This window comes from Staurois parvus, unplaced genomic scaffold, assembly GCF_062004578.1.
Source record: "Staurois parvus isolate SC_StPar_1 unplaced genomic scaffold, SC_StPar_1.0 ptg000432l, whole genome shotgun sequence".
In the NCBI taxonomy this organism is placed as follows: domain Eukaryota; kingdom Metazoa; phylum Chordata; class Amphibia; order Anura; family Ranidae; genus Staurois; species Staurois parvus.
In genome coordinates, this window is record NW_028318228.1 from 3103433 (window position 1) to 3124826 (window position 21394).

At 39.6% G+C, this 21394-nt stretch overlaps 1 protein-coding gene and 1 long non-coding RNA gene across 3 annotated transcripts in view; one reads left to right on the top strand and one right to left on the bottom strand.

Moving 5' to 3' along the window:
* Positions 1-21394, top strand: part of LOC149454357 (uncharacterized) — a 143945-nt gene that overhangs the window by 39620 nt on the left and 82931 nt on the right. The gene's annotated exons all lie outside the window — the stretch shown is intronic.
* Positions 3192-21394, bottom strand: part of CEMIP (cell migration inducing hyaluronidase 1) — a 219752-nt gene continuing 201549 nt past the window's right edge. For both annotated transcript variants that reach the window (XM_089687639.1, XM_089687640.1), the window contains exons 25-29: positions 20975-21179; positions 16752-16838; positions 11501-11658; positions 10777-10877; positions 3192-7988 (exon numbers count right to left, since the gene is read on the bottom strand). In XM_089687639.1, the coding sequence (XP_089543765.1) occupies positions 7861-7988; positions 10777-10877; positions 11501-11658; positions 16752-16838; positions 20975-21179 (679 nt within the window). In that variant the 3' untranslated portion in view covers positions 3192-7860. The remainder of the gene's footprint in view (positions 7989-10776; positions 10878-11500; positions 11659-16751; positions 16839-20974; positions 21180-21394) is intronic.

Genomic DNA, 21394 nt, shown 5'->3' on the forward strand with positions numbered 1-21394 from the left:
TTTACCTAATTATCCCCTCTCATACCCTATACATTTAATAATCAATTCTTACAGTCTAATGATATTTTATCAACCCCATTTATTAAGTCATCATTATTACCCACATATTTAAATATTGTTAAAACCGCACCACAAATGCCTATACTGAAGTTAAATGGTATTAACAATCGCACCGTAAAAGCCTGCCAGGCGTTTGCAGAGTGGCACCATAGACTTGAATGGGAGGCTTCAACTCCTCCTCACTGGACACGAGGCGTCAGTTTTGCCGCAACGCTAACACTTCAATGTGAACAGCACTGTGTGCTGCCATGTGCAGAATTTTCATAGGCAAAGTTAGTGTGAACTGAGCCTTAGGTATACAGTATCTTGCTTTATTAGGTAAGCCAAAAAACCCTCACTAAGGCTACTTTCACACCGATCCGCTGCAAAAACACAGCAAAAATGCACAGGCATTTTTACTGCGCTTTTGCCGCGCTTTTTGAGTGCTTTAAAAGGACACGTGACTTAAAAACGGCACCAAAAACGCTTCCCAAAGGAGTTTTTGAGGAGCCTTTCAGGCGTTTTCCATTGATTTCAATGGGAAGAGGCGTTTTTGGAGTGTTTTTTTTTTTGTTTGTTTTGTTTTTTTTTTTTTTCTTACTCACCAAACATGCCCCAAAGATGCTGCAAGCAGAGGAGTTTTTACACCGCACCGCAAGTGCAACGTCTCAGTGTGAAAACACATAAATATACATTCACATACATAGGCAAGCAATTTTCTTGAGCTTTTCAGGTGCTTTTTTTTAACGCAAAAACGCTTCAAAAACTCCTCAGTGTGAAAGTAGCCTTAAGCATTAGGTGAGCTTGTTCATTTGCCACCTCTGCCTCTAGAAACCCTGAATACAAACTTTTACCACTGGATCCAACATGATCCTCCAACTTGTTTTTGTCAGAGGAAACTGAACAGAAGTGACCTTTGAAATGGTTTGCTGCGTCCAGGTCTCCCTCCACATAAGTACTGTACCCAGTTTTAATTTTTGTGCTCTTCCTATAAAAGATATACTTAAAAAATATGAGGCCTTCTCTTTCTGTGTTTTTATCAGCACTGATAATGACTGGCTTCCTTGTGTCAGTATTTACACTTCTCCGTCAGCTACTCTTTGTGTTTCCTCGTATTTCCTATATGCTATTCTGAGAATGCATTTCTCCTTTACTATCTTCGGGGCTTTTCTGTCGGAGAATATTCAGGTACTCACACCCTTTACAACAGTGTTTCTCAACCTTTTATTAGTCAAGGCACCCTTTAAAATTATGGACAGTCTTGAGGCACCCCATTCTAAAATGTGCAAAACTCTTCTAATAGTTTTATATAACGCAGCAACTTCCACACATGTAGGACACATAACATTAGAGGCGATTTATTCTTCCAAAGCAAATACACTTTTGCACACTGGTACTGAGTAGTATTCCAGTGTTTCTCCTCTCCCTCAGTTTTTATCCATCACTGAGCTAATGTGACCCCAGCACTGATGGAGAGGGCAGGGGAAAGTCAAACTAGGATGCTGTGCAGACAGATGACATCCACCTTAGCAACTGATGATGTCATTGGTTGTCAGGACACTGGCAGCTAGAAGATCGTAATGGCGCACAATGAAAACCTGTAACTAAAAGGCAGATTTGTTCCACCCGCTGGCTTTTATACAAGTTTTGTTAAATTTTTAGACATTTTGCCAAGGCACCCCTTTAAAAAAAAACTCCATACACCCCAGGGTGCCTCTGCACCCTGGTTAAGAAAGGCTGCTTTAGAACAACTCCCCCTCCCCCCGTGCCAGTGGTCCGTGTCTGACACTGAAGGTCAGGTTAGGGTGGCGGTCTAGCAGCAGGAGAACTCTTTTCTGATCAGTTGGACTGAACCCATTGCTACTGGTTTGGTCCACCTGATATTAGTTTAGTCCTGCTGCTCCTCCTGCCAAATTTCAGGGTTACCAAATAACCAACAGGATGCATAGAAGCTCTTTCTGAAGCAACGTTTGCAGTAGAGGGTCAGTTACAGGAGGTGTAGGTACATAGTTATTCCGGCACAGTAAAAGGCTTGAATATCCACATTACCGTAGTGAACCATAATCGTTCTATTTTCTGTTTACTCTTACTAATTGACCTAACATACAATCTAGTTGCCTCCAAAAAGACTAATAGTGCCCTCTGATTATTGACTCCTTCATTTTTTTAATTCATTTTTGTAGAATTCATCCATTTCAGCAAAATGTGAAAATGAAAACTTTTTTCTGTATATGAACTATATAATATAAACCAAGGACAATAATGATCACTAGATCCCAAATTTTCTCCAACTTGAGCATTGATTCTCAATTTTTAGCAGATAGGGCTCCCACCAACCTATCTCTGCTCCTGCTTGGAAGTGCATTTTTAAAAATTCCACTTAGTGTCTTGCATGTTGAGGTCACCCATAATTAAACTTTTCAATTATCTGTCACTGGTGGCACAATAAAAGGCCTGACCATCCTACTTACTTTTGTAGTGAACCATAATCTTTTTCCTCTTCTGTTTACTCTTCCCAATTTAAAGAGTGACTCTTTAAAGTAACTTTTGTTGAGAAAAAAACATTCCCCTCTGGGTGATCTATGAACATTGCAGGGATTTTAACAAACCTTGTTGCAGTTTCCTACCATTTGTTACTCTGAAGAAATAGCTGTTTGTCTGTGGCCATGTGCAGAGTGAATTTGTATGGGAGTGATTTTATCATTATCATTCAGTTACTGCACCTGCAGGGCTTTAATGAGGAAAGTGGCAGGGTCTGCATCCCTTTAGACGTGATTTCCCTTTGTGAGTATCTCACGAAAAACAACATTTTTGTTTGCAGGAGATGCTCAAAATCTGATTTTGTATCTTAGTGCAGACTTCTGGTAAAATCAGAGAACCAATCGCACAAGCAGGAAATTACATTTTCTGGGGTGCGTTCTGTACACCATCTCTATACAGAATGCCTCCAGGTTGCCATATTGCATTTTATAGAAAATTATAGCCCTGCAGATTGAAAAAAAAAAAGTAACTTTTATTAACATTCAATTACAATATGACTTTTGTTGCAATTTTATTTACTATTTTGTTCCCCACGAAAGTGGAATTACCTTTTTATGTTTCTTTGGACAAAAACTGTATTTTAATATGAAAGGAAGAATGCAGACTAATACTTTTTTTTATTATATATATTTTTTTAATATTCCAGACAGACAAAAATTGCTGATACAGATATCTCCAAATTTTCAAACAATCAAAATCCTGATTTACAAAAAAAGGTCATTTAAAATTAATCTATTTATAGCAAATTCTTTACTACAAGATACTGACACTTCTAGTCCGTTCCCAGACACTCGGATGAATAAATAAATACAATATATATATTTTTTGCATCTTGTTTTGTTTCTCATGAAATCAGTAAGAAACATTGTGAATATTAAAAAGGAAAAAAAAACCTTATACAGTACTTTGTTATTACCGAAAAAAGACCAGCTATTTCGGGGGGTGGGGGTCCAAATAACAGAGAAGGGGACTGTACTGTAAAGATGAGATTCTGTACCAGATAGGAGTATGTCAGGTATGGATTAATATGCACGGCGGTTTGTCTGTATTTCCATCTAGCAAAGCTGTTGGGGCATAATTCATGCGTCCACGTCAAACTTTTCTAAAACTAGGCTGCTAGGATGATTTAGGCCTCGTTCACACCTTGTGCATCTACGTGCAGAAGAACTGATCTAAACTTTCAGATTTCACTAGCAGAGACAGCAGTTTTCATGCACGCCTCAATGAGTTTTATACATGTTGCAGATTCCTGCGCAGATAACATCTGCACCTGATACTGGTGTGTGGTGTGAACAGGGCACATAGAGAACAATTGATTTCGTTGTGCCCTTGCAGAATACGTGCGGAAAAACTGACGTTTCTGCACCATGGTGTGATAGAGGCCTAAAAGTGATCTAATGTTTCTCCCCACCCAAAACTGAAAATGTGGTTATTAGTGGATACTAACGGGTTGAATCCAGCCACTAGCTTTATGTCTCTCTCTAACGAAGTTATTGGAGTCACCAGTCCTGTCATGGAGCTTTCTCTACTGTCTATAAAAGCCCCATGGTACTTCCTTATAAAGGATGCAGCAGGTGGGTATGCCTTTGAACCTGGGTACAGAAGTCTTGCTGCCAAGGCTTCCAAGACCTATAAAAGCCCGGTGAGATATTCAGCCCACTAGCATCTAGCTAATGCTATAACTCCAGTTTAGGTAGAGCTAACAATTCAAAAAACAAGAGAAACCATCTAATAGTTCAAAGCAAAACCAAAAAGAATTAAATTATCCCACATGTTCGTGGAATAAGTCATCCTGACTATATTAAGTCAAAAGAGCAGTAACATTTGTTTAGGATGGGCATTTTATTATCTAGTAACATTTTCATCAAATTTGTTTTCTTCTTACCATTTAGGGCCCGCTCACACTAGAAAGTAGTGCGGGAAAGCCATGTTCCTCTGCGTCTTCCCGCACTGCATTCCAATCGCACTGCTCTTGCAATCTGCTGTTGGTGTCAGTGCAAAGTAAATGACACCCCAAACACCGCGTGCTTGCCGCACCGGATCGCAACGTACAAAAGTACCATGCAATCTGGTTGCTGTGCATTTAAAAAAGTAGTACATAGGGTTGAAATTGCACTGCACAGAACTGCATGTTAATCGCTCATCGTTCTTGTGCAATTCCCATGCAGTTCCAAGTGTGAATGGGCCCTTAAACAGTCAATTGAAGCTTTATTTCCTGGCATTCCAGTATTTCTTTGCTTAAACAGGTTTTCTCTAGATAGCAAGTTTAAGAGGTTATTCAACGTAAAAATAAAAAAAAATAAAAGTCAGTAACTACAAATACTGGAGCTGCTGACTTTTAATAATAAGACACTTACCAGTCCAGGAATCCAGCACTGTCTTCATCCAAGCTAACCCTTCAGCCATCTTTGGGTCCAGGCGCCGGCATGTTTACTTTGGAAAGCTGACTTGACAGCTTAACAGCCGGCTTCCCACTGCACATGCATGAGCCGTGCCACACTTTGTGAACGGTCTTGCAGCTTTCTGGGACATGTGATGTGACCCAGAAGGCTGTGGGGGAAGAGGGGGGGCAAATGTCCGCTTGGATCCTATAGGCCAGGGGTGTCAAACTGGCGGCCCTCCAGCTGTTGCCAAACTACAAGTCCCATGAGGCATTGGAAGGCTGGCAGTTACAAGCATGACTCCAGAAGGCAGAGGCATGATGGGAATTGTAGTTTCGCAACAGCTGGAGAGCCGCCAGTTCGACACCCCTGCCCTAGGCGATCTGACCGGAAGTGATAGTGAGTACCTGTCAAAACCAGGTACCGCCCTCCCTTCCAAATGAAAAAAAACAAAAACAAGTGCTAAAACTTAAAGAAGGGGGTGAGGAGGCAGACAAGCAGAACTCCCCATTGTGGGTGAAGTTTTGCTTTACCAAGTTATTACTAGAAACAGGTGCTGCACTGCATATTTGTTCAAACATGTCCGCCAACAATGTTAAGGTGCCAGGGGGCAATAAAAATGCGGATCAACCACCTGTTTTCACTCCCAATTTGAACGAGGCCTTAGGCAAACATTTCTTGTATTTTATGCATTGTTCTCTTGTGCATACTGCCGTCTTCATACAGTTCTGCATCCATTATTTGTTATGGTCCTAATCATTCTGGGAGTTAATGTTATTAATCTGCATTACAATCTTTTCAATGGATACAAGATTTAGGAAAAAAGAAATTCCAATGGCTCAATACAACACGGTACATTTTCAAACAAATCATATTGCCTTTAATGTACACCTATTATGTTTTCCTTTAAAAATGTTACGGACCGCTATCTCCCAAGAAAGTCAATCAGAACACTAATGGTTCTGCCTAGTGGGGGGAGTTGTCAAGGGGCAACCTTTACCTGTTTTAAAATAAAATGTAGTTGAAATGAGGGGATTGGAAAGAGAGTTTTTACCGTTTTAGTTGCAAAGCATTTTTAAGTGGAACGGTAACTAGTAATCAACAGTAACTAATTTATAATCCCTATACTGATGCATTAGTAAATAGATAGGAAGTTACATTTACTTCTTTTAAATTTTCTTTTTACATTTCTTCAGTTGCTTCCTGGTTTCTGGCCTAGGCCAAAATGATGTCATATGTCCCAGGAGTCTAAATGGAAATTTTTTTTTTCCTTTCATCTGGTTGCGGGGTGGTGGGGCACACCCTTCTGCGTTCATGCCTGGGATAAAGGCAGATGAATCATCTGCTCTTACATAAGATGGCCTTGGCTAGAAATGCTAGGAGGTTGTTTTATAAAGTGATTTTTCAAGAAAATAAAGCATGGAGACATGGATGGAATGGGAAGTTTGCTTTGACTATTAAAAATTAATCCGCGGTTTCCATTTGTGGTGCTTAGATACAGTAAAGTTCTACTTTAACATGTATTTTTAAGCCAACATTACAATGAAGTAATCAATATGACGGCTAAAATCGGCTACAGAGATGCGTTATGGAAGACTGTAGTGGGTGTTTCATGATAGTGAATATTCCGTTTCCTAAAACCCTGGAACTGTCCCTTCATTACAATAATATGAAATGAAGTCTGCACATAAAAAACACTAATAACTGGTCAGAATAAAAACTAAATTTACACAAACGTTCCGTTTTGTCATTTTCATTGGGTGGCTATTATTTTTTTTTTTTTTTAGAAAAGAGTATTGTTTAATTGTTAATCAATTTGTTTCAATGCAATTTTCATGACTTACCTTTGACACAACTGACAAATGAAATAAGTCTGTCTATACTTGGTACAAGATTAAAAAAAAAAATCTTTGGGAGAGATTTGCCAAAACTGGAGGCTGCAGACAATCTGATTCCAGCGGTAAATGTTTTATTAGGTAGGTAAGCTTACCTTTGATGCATTGTATTGGTAAGTTGTCCACTGTTTGTTCTGTTTACTTTTTATTAATCTGATATGTCAGTTACACCAGCTTACTAAATATTGCTGTAGAAATTTGTATCAATACAGTGTACATACCTGAACAAAGCATGAGAATTGGAGGAACTAAAAGTGGAATCATTGACCATAGCCACCCATCAAATTCCAATTTAGTTTTTTTCAGTGATTGCTTAAAAAAATGACAAAAAACAACTCTAGTTTGCTATAGGCAGCAAATGACTCTCCTTTGGCCCCAGTTTTCACAAATTGTCCCATCATATGAGATCTCAATGTCGCTTTCTATACATGTGATTGTGATGAAATAGTGATACAATCCAAGTGAGCATCTAAACCTTAACGCATAATTGTTTTCAGAGAGAATGGTGTTCCTTGAGTAGAGGATTCAGGTGTTACATATACTATATTAACACAATGGAATATTTTGGAAAACCTGTTTGATGCAAACAATCATTCTAAACCTGAAAAACTCTATGACCACATAAACACCTGTCACTAGCATGGGTGTGTGATAAAGTTAACACTTTTGTTAGTGGTGAGTTAAAATATGTCATCTAGGAAAATATGTATTAGAACCGTGATCCCAACATAAAAACAAAATGGGATCAGTATGGTATGTGCTAAGGACAAGGTCAAATTTTCCACCACGACAGGACAGTGCCAAGGACACAAGCACTTGGCATGATAAACACCTGAAAGCCATGGGCATTGTGTCTACAATACCCTGGTAAAATGTGTACAGCCCAAGCATAGTCTGTATGGTCAGCGGGAGGAAACACTTTGCATTCCGGTGTCTCTTTTCAGAGCATCCAAACCTCCCAAGCCTGGCAGTGACAACGGTGATAAAAGCTCATCCTATTGGCTTCATAATTTCATCTTCTTCTCCACAGGATAAGGGACAACCTGAAAAATCTTTGCAGCTTCAGCATTTGTAACCAGTTTGGTCCAAACTGGCTGGAATTGTCCTTTATAGCCAACAAAAGCTAATTTATCTGCAAAAAAAAAACAAAAAACATTTCAATTCCTATATATCAGGAGTCTCTAAATTAAGGGCCAGTTTACTGTTCTCCAAACTATAGGTGAGCCAGATTGTGGAAACTAAGGTGTCCGTTTATGACACAGAGAATAGCTGCGATTCAACAGATCTCAGCTATTCTCTGGTCATTCACAGTTTATGACACTCAGGAGATCATGTCAGCCCTTCTCTGGAGATCTGTGTTCTCCCTCCAGATTCTCCAGCCCAGAGCTAGAGAATCAGAGGGACCGAAAACTAAGCAGAGATAATTTACCTCTGCTTAGTAAACTGATCTTTTACTGTAATCTCTCGAGATTATAGTAAAATGAGCCGTTTTCCAGAGTTTGTAGACCATTTTCCAGCGTTTGGAGACCGTTCTCCCTTCGTTCGGAGAACTGCTTCATAAACTACATTCACAGGAGAACTGTGTTCTCCGAGAATGCTGGAGAACTGAGCAGAGATCTATTACCGCTGGTTCATAAACGGACACCTAAGAGTAGAAATTGCCCCAACAACAGTGGGAGTAGATAGTGGTGGTCGGTGGGAGTAAAGAAAATTACATAGCAGTTATCAGGAGGAGGAGGAATAGTGCCCCATCTTTGGTATTAGTGAGGGGCAGTATGCCTGATCATTTACATCAGTGGTGTCTTATCGTTGGTGTCAGTGTAGGGAATGTTGTGTTACTGTTTGTGTCAATAGGAGGAATAGTGCCCAACTGTTGGGTGTCAGTAGAAGGAATGGTGCCTCATCATTGGTTTCAGTGTTCCACTGTTGATGTCAGTGGAAGGAATGGTATCTCATTGTTTGTGTCAGTGGGAAGAAACATGCCTCACATCAGTGGAAGGAATAGTGCCCCACTGTTGGTGTCAGTAAGAGGAAAGGTGCATCATTGTTGGTGTCAGTGGGAAGAATAGTGCCTCATATCAGTTGGAGGAATAGTGCCCCAAGGTCTAGTTAAAGGCAAGCAAAGGCCCACAGTTTGGAGACCACTGCTTTATATCATTTATTTGTCAACAGATCTGTATACAGTATACTTAAAAAAAAATAAATTCACTTGTTTCTAATCTGTCATTAGTCATGTATCTTTATCACAACCTTTTCTATATTTAGGTGCCCTCGGTAAAAACGTTATTTACATTTTGGAGAGGACTATTTCTTTTCCTCTCCTTCAATGTAGCAGGCAGATATATATTTTAGCTTTACATGCTAACATCACCTCTCCAATGTCTGTACAGTCTCTCGGTTTCTGCTGGTTCTCAAGTCACATGCACCAAACCTCATGAGAGATTCATCACCTATTGAAAACACTGCTCTATCCAAACTGTCAGATGATCCTACAGTAGAGAGTATTTCTGCCCCCAATATTGAATGGTACTGTAGCTGTTATTAGAGTAACCGTACTCTCAGGCAGCAGTAATAAACCAAAAAGCAAGAATGTTCTTTTTCAACTTCCTTTATCTGTTCAAAGGTAGCAGTTAGAGGACTGAGACAAACCATTTAGCACTGACGGGTGCTGACAACGGTCAGCTTTTATTCATTTATGTAAAACTTATATTCCAAAAGGAAAAAAAAGTCACTGTAAATGCCTAAAAAGTCTTAGCTGGAATTCAGCTTTAATTTCTTTATCAAGTCCATCTAAATCTGTCTATGGACCAGATGTGTCAGAATGAATTTCCATGTGCTCAATCAAAATATTCTCCAGGTATTTAGTAACTGTATCATCTCACTGGCGCTTATCAACTGCCTCACACAGTTGTCTGCATCCTCTGTATGGGTATCCGCACATCCATAGACTATTGAGGACCAAAGTACTGTACATACAGTACAGTGAAAGTTAATGTTTATGTCAAAGGGACCTCTACAGAAAGACAGGGGGAAGACAATAGAAATCTAGACAGCTACAAGTAGCTACATTAACGTTTCCCTGTTTCCCTGGACAACAGCACAAATGTGAGATTGTCCTTTTATCCATCTGACAGGGATGCACAATTTACATTACACGATGCATGGGACATGCAGTTCCAGGCACTGGACAGGTGGTGGGGTTTTTCTACTTATACCATAGCTCTGCTATGGGCAAGCAGCCTCTTTAGCCTGGGTTCATGTGTACCGAAACCACAATGTAATTCTGGTTTCTGAGCGATTTCAGTGTAGGTGCAATTTTACCATCTCTCTCTCTCTCTCTCTCTCCCTTCCTCTCTCAGCCCTCTCTCTCTTTCTCCCCCCTCTCTCTTTTTCTCTCTCTCTCTCTCTCTCTCTCACACTCTTTTGCAAAAACTCCTGTCATTAAAAATCCTATGTGAACACTTATCTCCGCATGCCACTCTATCATTTGCAAGTCTGGAATGCACTGCTACAGACACGCACAGGACCCTTTTAGTAATCGCACTCGAAACGCAATGCGTGTGGATTGCATCTGTGTAAACCACCTCAATAGGAACACATAATATCTAGCCTCTCATGCAAATCTGTTAGTTTGAAAACAAATCCAGAATTGCATATGTGTGAAGCTCCTTTCACACCTGGGCGTTTTGGAATCACGGCAGAATTTCGGTTAAAATTATTTTTTTTAACAGTACAAGTAGATTGGGCCCCCAATTTAGCCCCTTGGTTGTAATTTTTTTTTCATTTCCACACTCCTGATCTGAAAATGACTATGAGTGACTGTTGTGTTTTTAGGTAGAAAATTGTGACATTTATTTTGAGCTTACTTATAAAATAATCAATCATCTCATTCTGTTGCTAGAAGATGCTAAAATTTTCACCTTTTAGTTTAAGATCAGCATCTGCTCCAAGTCTTCCCAACACTTTGATCCATGGTCCTTTGTGATAAAGTCTTCCTTTTGATACAATGACCACAATGGAGCTGAAACAAAGCACATTGCAACTCTTTATTGAATCAGTCATAAACTTCATACTGAGCTAGATTTAAATTGCATTACCTCTTGGAGTCACCCTTTGTCTGCACCTCCTACCCACCTCTGAGCGCTATCCCTTGGATTCAACCCCTACCCACCTCCCAGTACTGCACCTTTTAGAGAATACAGAACTATTCATTTTGGGGGTGCTACGCAATATGTATTGTAATTTGTATCCCCTCAACAATAGACTCCCCCAGTAACAACAGACCTTCGGCAGCAACAAAAGATCTTCCAGCAGCCAGCATCAGTAGACATTCCAATATACCTCTCCCTCAACAGTAGATCCCTCCCAGCAACATAAAACCCCACCAGCAACAATACACCTCCCCAGAAACAATAGACACTACTGCAACAATAGATACCTCCAGCAGACAGCAAAAATAGCCCTCCAGCACACCCCAGCACCCCTTGCAGTTAATTACATTCAGTAATAAAAGGCTATAAAATACAGAAGAGTTGCCAGCAGCAACCAACCATATGTCTACTTCAGTATCTAATGACAGCTGAGATCTTACTGGCTGACAGGGTTTATCTCATCCCTTTTAGGTTTAGGATATTATATACTCACTTGTCTTTAATGTTCGTCACGTAGTTATCAAGTTGAGCTGGGATTCCTTGGAGAACAGCAGATTTAAAACTTGCACTGTCTACAACTCTCCCCTGATATCCATCAATCACGACCACTTGTATTCCATCTTCTGGCATGAAATACTTTTTATTATCCACCTGTTATCAAAACATATTGATATAAAAAGTGTATGGGTGTGGCAGTGAATGAAATAAACTGATGTTACTCTGTATTTTTTATAATTATTATTATAATTGTTATTTACGGCAAAGGAAATTTTGATTCAATTTTTTTTCTTTATAAATTCAACGCAGTAGCCGAATACAAAGACCGCAGGAGGCCTGGTGCCAGCCAAGGGTACAGTCACAGACCAAGAACATTACTACCAAAAGTCACATTGACTCATTCATATATTTCATTCTATGCATGGAAGGCAAAAAACCTTCGGTGTGCAGCACCCCAGCCCCCTCAATACTTACCTGAGCCCCATCAAAATCCAGCGATGTGAATGACAGCCTCGGCTGTCCCGGGTCTCTGCCTCCTCATTTCCTAAGACAGCAAGCCATTGGCTCCCGCTGCTGTCAATCATGGCCATTCAGCTAATGAGGAGAGAGGAGGGGCTCAAGCTAAGGCTCTGTGTGTGTGATAGGACACACGGAGCAGCAGGTGCCCCCTTAGCAAGCTGCTTGCTATGGGGCATCCGACAGAAAGGAGGGGCCAGGAGGATTGGGGTTGCTCTGTGCAAAACCACTGCACACAGCAGGTAAGTATAGACATGTTTGTTATTTTACAAGAAAAAAAATCTTTATCGCTTTAAAGCTCTCCTCAGTATGAAAATGCAAACAAAATTTCTCAGTACATTTTACCATTCGGTTGGAAATTATTGTATTTATCTAACTGAAAACCACATACACTGAGCAATCTGTTCAAGAATTTTTTTTTCATCCTGCTCCTTCAAATTTTCTTGTCACTGTGCTTGAAAACAAACAACAATTTGACTCTGCTAATGATTAGCAAATTTTGTAATGATTACAAAATTTAATTGCAGAAAAAGTTTCAAGGTAAATTATCTAACTGAAAACCACATACACTGTTAGCAGTCTGTTCAAGAATTTTGTTTCATCCTACTCCTTCAAATTGAAAATGAACATCAATTTATGACCACGAACCACTGACCGGCTCAGCAAATGACAGAAGAGAGCCATGTGTTGGTAAACAACACAGGGCTCTCTTCATACAGCAGCGATGGGCCATTTTTTTTTTCTCCCTGCAAGACAGGGAGTACAAACTGGCACATTGCTTAGCAAAACACCACACCGTAAACACATTAAACATTGTTTGGCACACATTTAACCCCTTGATCGCCCTAGATGTTAACCCTTTCCCAGCCAGTGTCATTAGCACAGTGACAGTGTATATTATTAGCACTGAACACTATATTGGTGTCACTGGTGATGTCAGTGTCTGTTAGTTCCCACCCAGCATCAGTGTCAGCTTGCCTGCAACACTATTACAGTCCCACTATAAGTTTCTGATAACTACCATTACTAATACAAAAAGAATAAATAAAAATTCCAGTATATACAGTTAGGTCCATAGACAGTTATGTTCAAAATAATAGCAGTCAGACATCACTAACCGGATCAATCACTGTTTTTGGTAGAAATGATATTTCTACATGGCAAACAATTTACTAGCAGGTGTAGTAGAGTAATAGAAATCCAACAGACCCAACAGTCATGACATGCATGCTGCTGATTCTGTGTAATTGAATCACTCATTGAAAGGGGCATGTTCAAAATAATAGCAGTGTGGAGTTCTATTAGTGAGGTCATTCATTCTTTAAAAAACAGGTAGCAATTATTGCCCTTATTTAAGGAAGGAAGGCAGCAAATGTTGTACATGCTGGTTACAGTGCATTTCTCTCTGAAATTCTGGGGAAAATGGGTTGTTCTAGACATTGTTCAGAAGCACAGCGTACCTTGATTAAAAAGTTGATTGGAGAGGGGAAAACATATAAAGAAGTGCAGAAAATGATAGGCTGCTCAGCTAAAAAGATTGCAAATGCTTTAAAATGGCAACCAAAACCTGAAAGACGTGGAAGAAAGTGAAAAACTACCATTCGAAAGGGATAGAAGAATAGCCAAAATGGCAAGGACTCCGCCAACAATCAGCTCCAGGAAGATGAAAGAAGGTCTAAAGTTCCCTGTGAGTATTGTTACAATTAGAAGACGCCTATGTGAAGCCAAGCTATCTGCAAGAAGCCCCCACAAAGTCCCACTGTTGAAAAAAAGACATTTGCTGAAGAGGTTACAATTTGCCAAAGAGCACATTGACTGGCCTAAAGAGAAATGGAGCAACATTTTGTGGACTGATGAAAGTAAGATTGTTCTTTTTGGGTCTAGTGGCCGGAGACAGTTTGTCAGACGACCCCCAAACACTGAATTCAAGCCACAGTACACTGTGAAGACCGTGAAGCATGGTGGTGCAAGCATCATGATATGGGGATGTTTCTCATACTACGGTGTTGGGCCTATTTATCACATACCAGGGATCATGGATCAGTTTGAATACATCAGAATACTTGAAGAGGCAATGCTGCCTTATGCTGAAGAGGAAATGCCCTTGAAATGGGTGTTCCAGCAAGACAACGACCCCAAACGCACCAGTAAACGTGCAACATCTTGGTTCCAGACCAACAAGATTGACGTTATGGAGTGGCCAGCCCAATCCCCGGATCTTCATCCAATAGAAAACTTGTGGGGTGACATCAAAAATGCAGTTTCTGAGGCAAAACCAAGAAATAGAGAAGAACTGTGGAATGTAGTCCAATCATCCTGGGCTGGAATACCTGTTCACAGGTGCTAGAAGTTGGGTGACTCCATGCAACACAGATGTACAGCAGTTCTCAGAAACAGTGCTTATACAACCAAATATTCATTAAGTGATTCAAAGGAAAGCAAAATCTTCAAACATTTCTCAGTTTATATAGTGAATGTTTGAGTTTGTAAAGAAGAATACAAACGCTGCTATTTTTTTGGACAGTCTAACATTCACATTTCTTCATTTTTTTTTAGAGGAACAACACAAATTTGATCTATTTTTCTTCATGTTTTGATTTGGAATAGAATGTGTAGTGTTCCCAATGCATTTGTGTGTATAGAAATAAAAGCTATTAGAATGATTTTGAGCTTTATTCACTTTTTTCAACACACTGCTGTTATTTTGAACACAACTGTATATTTGGACGCAGGCACAATTTTAGTTTTTTTTTCAGGTATTTACCAAAACATATTCAAGCTATAGTTATAGTGCACACTCTCAGGTTTAATTTGAGGGTATGAACATCCAAACTGGAGGAAGGGTTTAGGAATTTCAGCTCTTAAGAGTAGCCATCGCCCCTTTTTCAAGGAACCAAAAGTAATTGGACAATTGAATAGAATCATAAATAAGATGTTCATTTGTAAGATTTTGTTGAGAATCCTTTACTGGTAATGACTGCCTGACGTCTGGAACCCATGGACATTACCAAAGACTGAGTTTCCTCCTTTCTGATGCTTTGCCATCTCTAACTGCAGCTGTCTTTAGTTGTTCTTTGTTTGTGGCTCTTTCTGCCTTTAGTTTTGCCTTCAGAAAGTGAAATGCATGCTCAGTTGGGTTGAGATCAGGTGATTGACTCGGCCATTGCAGAATATTCCACTTCATTTCCTTCAAAAGCTCCTGGGTTGCCTTTGCAGTTTGTTTTGGATCATTGTCCATCTGTACTGTGAAGCGCCATCCAGTCAACTTTGCTGCATTTGGCTGAATCTGGGCCCAGTGCCACTGGAAGCCCTGCATGCCCATGCCATCACACTGCCTCCACCATGTTTTACAGATGACGTTGTGTGCTTTGGATCATGAGCTGTTCCAAGCCCTCTCCACACTTTTTTCTTCCTGTCATTCTGGTGCAGATTAATCTTCGTTTCATCCGTTCAAAGAATGCTTTTCCAGAACTGGTCTGGCTTTTTTAGATGTTTTTGGCAAAGACTAATCTGGCTTTTCCATTTTTCAGGCTTACGAATGCTTTGCACCTTGTGGTAAACCCTCTGTATTTGCTCTCGTGAAGTCTTCTCTTGATTGTAGACTTTGACAATGATATGCCCACCTCCTGGAGAGTGTCCTTCACTTGTCTGGATGTTGTGAATGGGTTTTTCTTTACCATAGAGAGTATCCTGCGATCATCCACCACTGTTGTCTTCCATGGACGTCCATGCCTTTTTATGTTGTTGAGCTCACCAGTGCGTTGTTCTTTCCTCCGAATGTACCAAACTGTTGATTTAACCACTCCTAATGTTGCTGCTATCTTTCTGGTGAATTTGTTAAGTTTTTGAAGCCTTACAATAGTCTGTTTCACTTGCATGGACAGCTCCTTTGAATGCATGATGTAGGTTCACAGCAATAGATTCCAAATGCAAATACCATACTTAGATTCAACTCCAAACCTATTACCTGCTTAATTGTAGAAGAAATAATGAAGGACTAGCCCACACCTGGCCATGAAACAGCTTTTGATTCAATTGTCCAGTTACTTTTGGTCCCTTGAAAAACGGGGGATGGCTACTCTTAAGAGCTGTAATTCCTAAACCCTTCCTCCAATTTGGATGTACATACCTCAAATTAAACCTGGACCTAACTGTATACCATCATTTGTTAAAGCTATAACTTTTAAACAAAAAAAATAAATATACACTTATTGGGATTTTTTACCAAAGCAGAAAACATTTTGGCCTAAATTTATGAAGAAATTTGATTTTTTTTTTATTGCCTATATTTTATATCAGAAAGTAAAAAAATATATATATATTTTCAAAATTCTGTCTTTTTTCATTTATATAATAAAATATAAAAAACCCAGAGGTGTTCAAATACTATCAAAAGAAAGCTCTATTTGTGTGAAAAAAATATATAAATTTTACTTGAGTACAGTGTTGCATGACTGCGCAATTGCCAGTTAAAGTAGCAAAGTGCTGTATAGCAAAAATGGCCTGGTCATGAAGGTGGTAAAATCTTCTGGAGCTCAAGTGGTTAATTAATCTTGTGTCATGCATGGTCAAATCTGACAAACCATTTTGAATGTCTAAATCTGCTGTGTAAACCTATTCATATGTGAGAGCAGGGAACACAAATGTCAGTATTACTGTGACTGGTATACCTTGTATATTAAAAGCTACAGCTTACCTATTAAAATCGAGTGAATTTAGCAGGTTCTTACCTCTATGTATGCAAAGTCGTCCTTCAGGTGGAAGTATCTGGTGTTGTAAGACTCTACTTTGAGCTCCAGTAAGTGATCCTTTGTCTTCTGAAAAAGAAGAACATTTCTCAGCTGGAACTTTGAATAAAAATATCAATGTAAATACTAGTGTTGGACACCAGTTGGGGTAAATATCGGGCTATGACTCCTTTGAGATCTGACCCCCGATCCACACTGCTCATATCAGAATCCTTGTTTGAGCATAAAGTTGGTTTTAAGGTGAGATTTTAACCAGTTTAAAAATAGTATGGAGGACTGAATGGGACAAAGGTTCTGATATGAGACCTCAGAAAGTCTCTATTTTAAAGTGATTGTAAAGGCAGAAGGTGTTTTACTTTAATGCATTTTCTGCATTAAAGTGTTACAAAACCCACAACAGTAAAATCAGTCTGTATATGCAGTAAAGTATGCTTGTTATATTCACTGTGGAAAGTAAGGGGTTAATCCTCTGCATTGTGTAAACAGGCCATTTGATCCTGATTGCTCTGTTCCTCCCATTGTTTAAGCGACCACCTCTTATCTCCTGATAAGACAGACTGAACTGTAGTCATTTTGCACATGCTCAGTTTAGTGTGTATTGCTAGAGAGTTTTTTTTTTTCTTGGGAGAGTGCATGTGATCAGCACAGGGCCAATCAGTACTGTTCAGACAGAGGTCAGGGGTTCTGCATCCTCCTAAAGCAGAAATAAAACTCCTCCTATGAGCTTTAGCTAGTGCTGGGGTGAACACTGATAGAAGCCACAAGACTGCTCTAACTTCTGATTAAAAAAGGTATTTAGCAGTTTATATTTACTAAAATAATTTAATTTCCATGTTTGTATTGTGGGAGATCAGATATAGTGAATGCAGGGTCCTGGGTTTAGTAACACTTTAAGGTAAAAAACCCTTCTATGTTCAGCTTCCCTCCCCCAAGGCCTCCAAATACTTACCTGAGCCCGATCTCGATCCAGCGCTGTGCCCAAGAGCAGTGGCCCTGTCCTCTCTCCTCAATGTACCTTGAGGCAGCAGCAAGAGCTATTAACTCCCACTGCAGTAAATCACAGTCTGTGAGGAGAGACTGGAGGATGGGGCCAGGCTGCACTGAGTGTCAATGAACACCTACAGCTTGGCTCAGGATTGAGCCTGCATGAGTGATCCCATAGCAAGTGGCTTGCTACAGGGGCACTCAGAAGGGGGAGCCAAGAGCGCTGGCAGGAAATCCAAGAAGAGGAGGATCAGGCTGCTCTGTGCAAAACCATTACACAGAGAAGGTAAGAATAACATGTTTGCTGTTAAAAAAAAAATACCTTTACAGTCACGTTAAATTCATATTAAAGGACCTGTGGCATTTAGATTTTTCATTGGTATAATTACATAATTGCTCAAATAAACCTGAGATCATTTAATAAGTACTTCTATTTAGAGAGTTCAAGCTAGACGCTATTGTTACTTTCCATCATATTTATTTATTTCCGGTACAGTATTTTCTGGCGTATAAGACTACTTTTTATACTTAAAAATATACCCCAAAAATTGGGGGTCGTCTTATACGCGGGGTATAAAATGTGAACCTTGAGTTTGTTTGGGTCAAGCTGGCTGGATGTGTAATACGGTACATACAGTATACCGTGCTGAGCCAAGCTGGCTCAAAACAAATGTCCCTATGACAGATTAATCTGTCAGCCCGCTGGATGTGCGGTATATACAGTATACTGCGCTGAGCCAAGCTGTTTCAAAACGTACCGGTATGTCCCTACTGTAATCAGCCCGCTGGATGCGTGTATGTACGGTAGCTGCGGCTACATACAGTATACACTGGGCCAATCACGGTGAGTGATGTATTCTACTAATGAATACAAAGCCTGCTCCGATTGGCTGAGTCAGAGAGGTGGGCTGATGATGTCACAACCTCAGCCAATCTGAGCAGGAATTGTATTCATTAGTGGAATACATCGCTCGCCGTGATTGGCCCAGTGTATACTGTATGTAGCCGCAGATACCGTACATACACGCATCCAGCGGTCTGATTACCGTAGGGACGTACCGGTACATTTTGAAACAGCTTGGCTCAGTATACTGTATATACCGCACATCCAGCGGGCTGACAGATTAATCTCTCATAGGGACATTTGTTTTGAGCCAGCTTGGCTCAGCGTGGTATACTGTATGTACATTACTGCACATCCAGAGGGCTGTATATATACTGTATACTTTATGTAGCCGAAGCTACTGTATTACCGCACATCCAGCGGTAACCATCTGATTTGGAATTTGATCCATATGATGACTGTCTTACAAATGTATCACAAGATGTCATTCATGAACTTATGATGTCAGAGGATTAACATGAGGATTTTGAAGGATTTTGAATACCGGTAAGGCATAACCATTTCAATTAAAAAATGTGATGTTTTTAAATGGTGTTGCCTCGGAAGGGGGGTAGTCTTATACGGCGAGTATAGCCCAAAACCTATGTTTTAACTGGAAAATTAGGGGGTCTTCTTATAAACCAAGTCGCCTTATACGCCGGAAAATACGGTACTTATATAGCGCCGTCAATTTACGCAGCGCTTTACATATATATTGTACATTCACATCAGTCCCTAACCCTCAAGGGGTGTGCAATCTAAGGTCCATAACTTACATTCATACATACTAGGGCCAATTTAGACAGGATCCAATTAACCTACCAGCATGTCTTTGGAGTGTGGGAGGAAACCGGAGTACCCGGAGGAAACCCACGCAGGCACAGGGAGAACATGCAAACTCCATATGGATGTCATATGGACATCCATCATCATAATCATTCTCCCCTGTGACAAATTCCAATTTGAGTTATGCTATGTTTAATTTTCACGTTTTATTTATTAACAATTATAGTATAACCCCATTCCTAGTTAATTTGGAAGGTTAAGCGTCTTTGTTGGGTTTTACTGCTCTCTGAATCCTAGATGGGGAAATTTCCTGTCATATTCTGTCCTAGTGACAGGGACTCAGTAAGAACCTGTTTGGGCTCAGGCCTCCTTCTACTCTAATGAAAACTGTAACTACTGCATGTTAAATGTAAAAAATCAATGAAAAGTCCAAAATGTTATTTGATTATTCAGCAAAGTATTTTCCTGATTTAAAAAGAAAATTCTCTTTTCTTTCTTTTTTTTCTAATTTTTATTTAGTGGTATGCGACAGTAACAATGTAATGACATGAAAATGTGACTTCTTTCTTTCTTTCTCTTTCTATCTTTCCTTTTCTTTCCCTCTTTCTTTCTTTCCCTCTCTCTCTCTTTCCTTTTCTTTCCCTCTCTCTCTCTTTCCTTTTCTTTCCCTCTTTCTTTCTTTCCCTCTCTCTCTCATTCCTTTTCTTTCCCTCTTTCTTTCTTTCCCTCTCTCTCTCTCTTTCCTTTTCTTTCCCTCTTTCTTTCTTTCCTTCCCCCTCTCTCTCTTTCCTTTCTTTCCCTCCTTTTCTTTCTTTCCCTCTTTCCTTTCTTTCTCTCTCTCTCTCTTCATTCCTCTCCTTTTCCTTCACTACAATGCATAAAGAAAAATTCTGGTGTGCTCTGACCCTAAGAGTTAGTTCCGAAGTGGAATTCCCCCTTTCTTGACCACCTTGTTTTGACTCCGCAGGCACTGTGTGGGGGGGCACGTGTGTGTGTGTGTATATATATATATATATATATATATATATTTTTTTTTTTTTTTATGCCCAGTAGGATCTTCCTGATTACTACACTCAAGCCATGCTATAACTGCTCTAGATAGACCATTGAACGCCCTGAGCTGTTGCAGTGTCCTCACTCTGTTATTCTGTTTATCTTATCCTGTTGGTGAAGTCACATTTTCATGTCATCATGTTACTGTCGCTTGCGACTAAATAAAGATTTAAAAAATTTGGTAACAAATTATACTATTTATATTATATAAACAAACTCAATTATTTATTGCTTTCCATGTGGCTTGTGGAAAAGAAAACTTTACCTTACCTAGGTCATAAATATTAATAATTTAGAACTAAATGCAAATAGAAGATATTTGTAATATATGTATTAGTTTGTGCTTAGGCTATAAAAATGTTTATATTAAAACAAATGTTAAACTTTTAAAACACTTTCCCTGCACACAAAGCTTAACTTTCCCCAAATTCCTTAGACAATATCGCCATAAAATAGAGACCGCACCCCACCTCTCATAAAACTTAACAGGGTCATTTACCAAATCATTCCCATGCAGTTTCTTTGGCAGAGGCACATCCACTATGGGTATTTGGGAATATTTGGGGTAGGTCGAAGCCTGGCAGTCACTGACACCAGATCCTTTGGGAATATCAGCTTTTATCTTCACTCTTTCACAGCCTTTCACTGAGCAGAATGCAAATTTCTCCTTTTCATTCTGGCCTTTCAGCATTATGAACAACAGCCTACAAAAAATATGAATTTAGAACATGAGGCACTTGAACCAAAGGCTTCCGCATATATACATGATACTGTGTTACACTAGCTTGCAGTAGAACATTGCTTTAAATTTGAAAATAATATATGCGTTCACATTCCAGTGCTCAATTGTTTTATTTTTTTCAAAGCAATAATTCTTTCTTACAGGTATGTGTGTTTTGGTAAAACTGCTAAGTGTAGC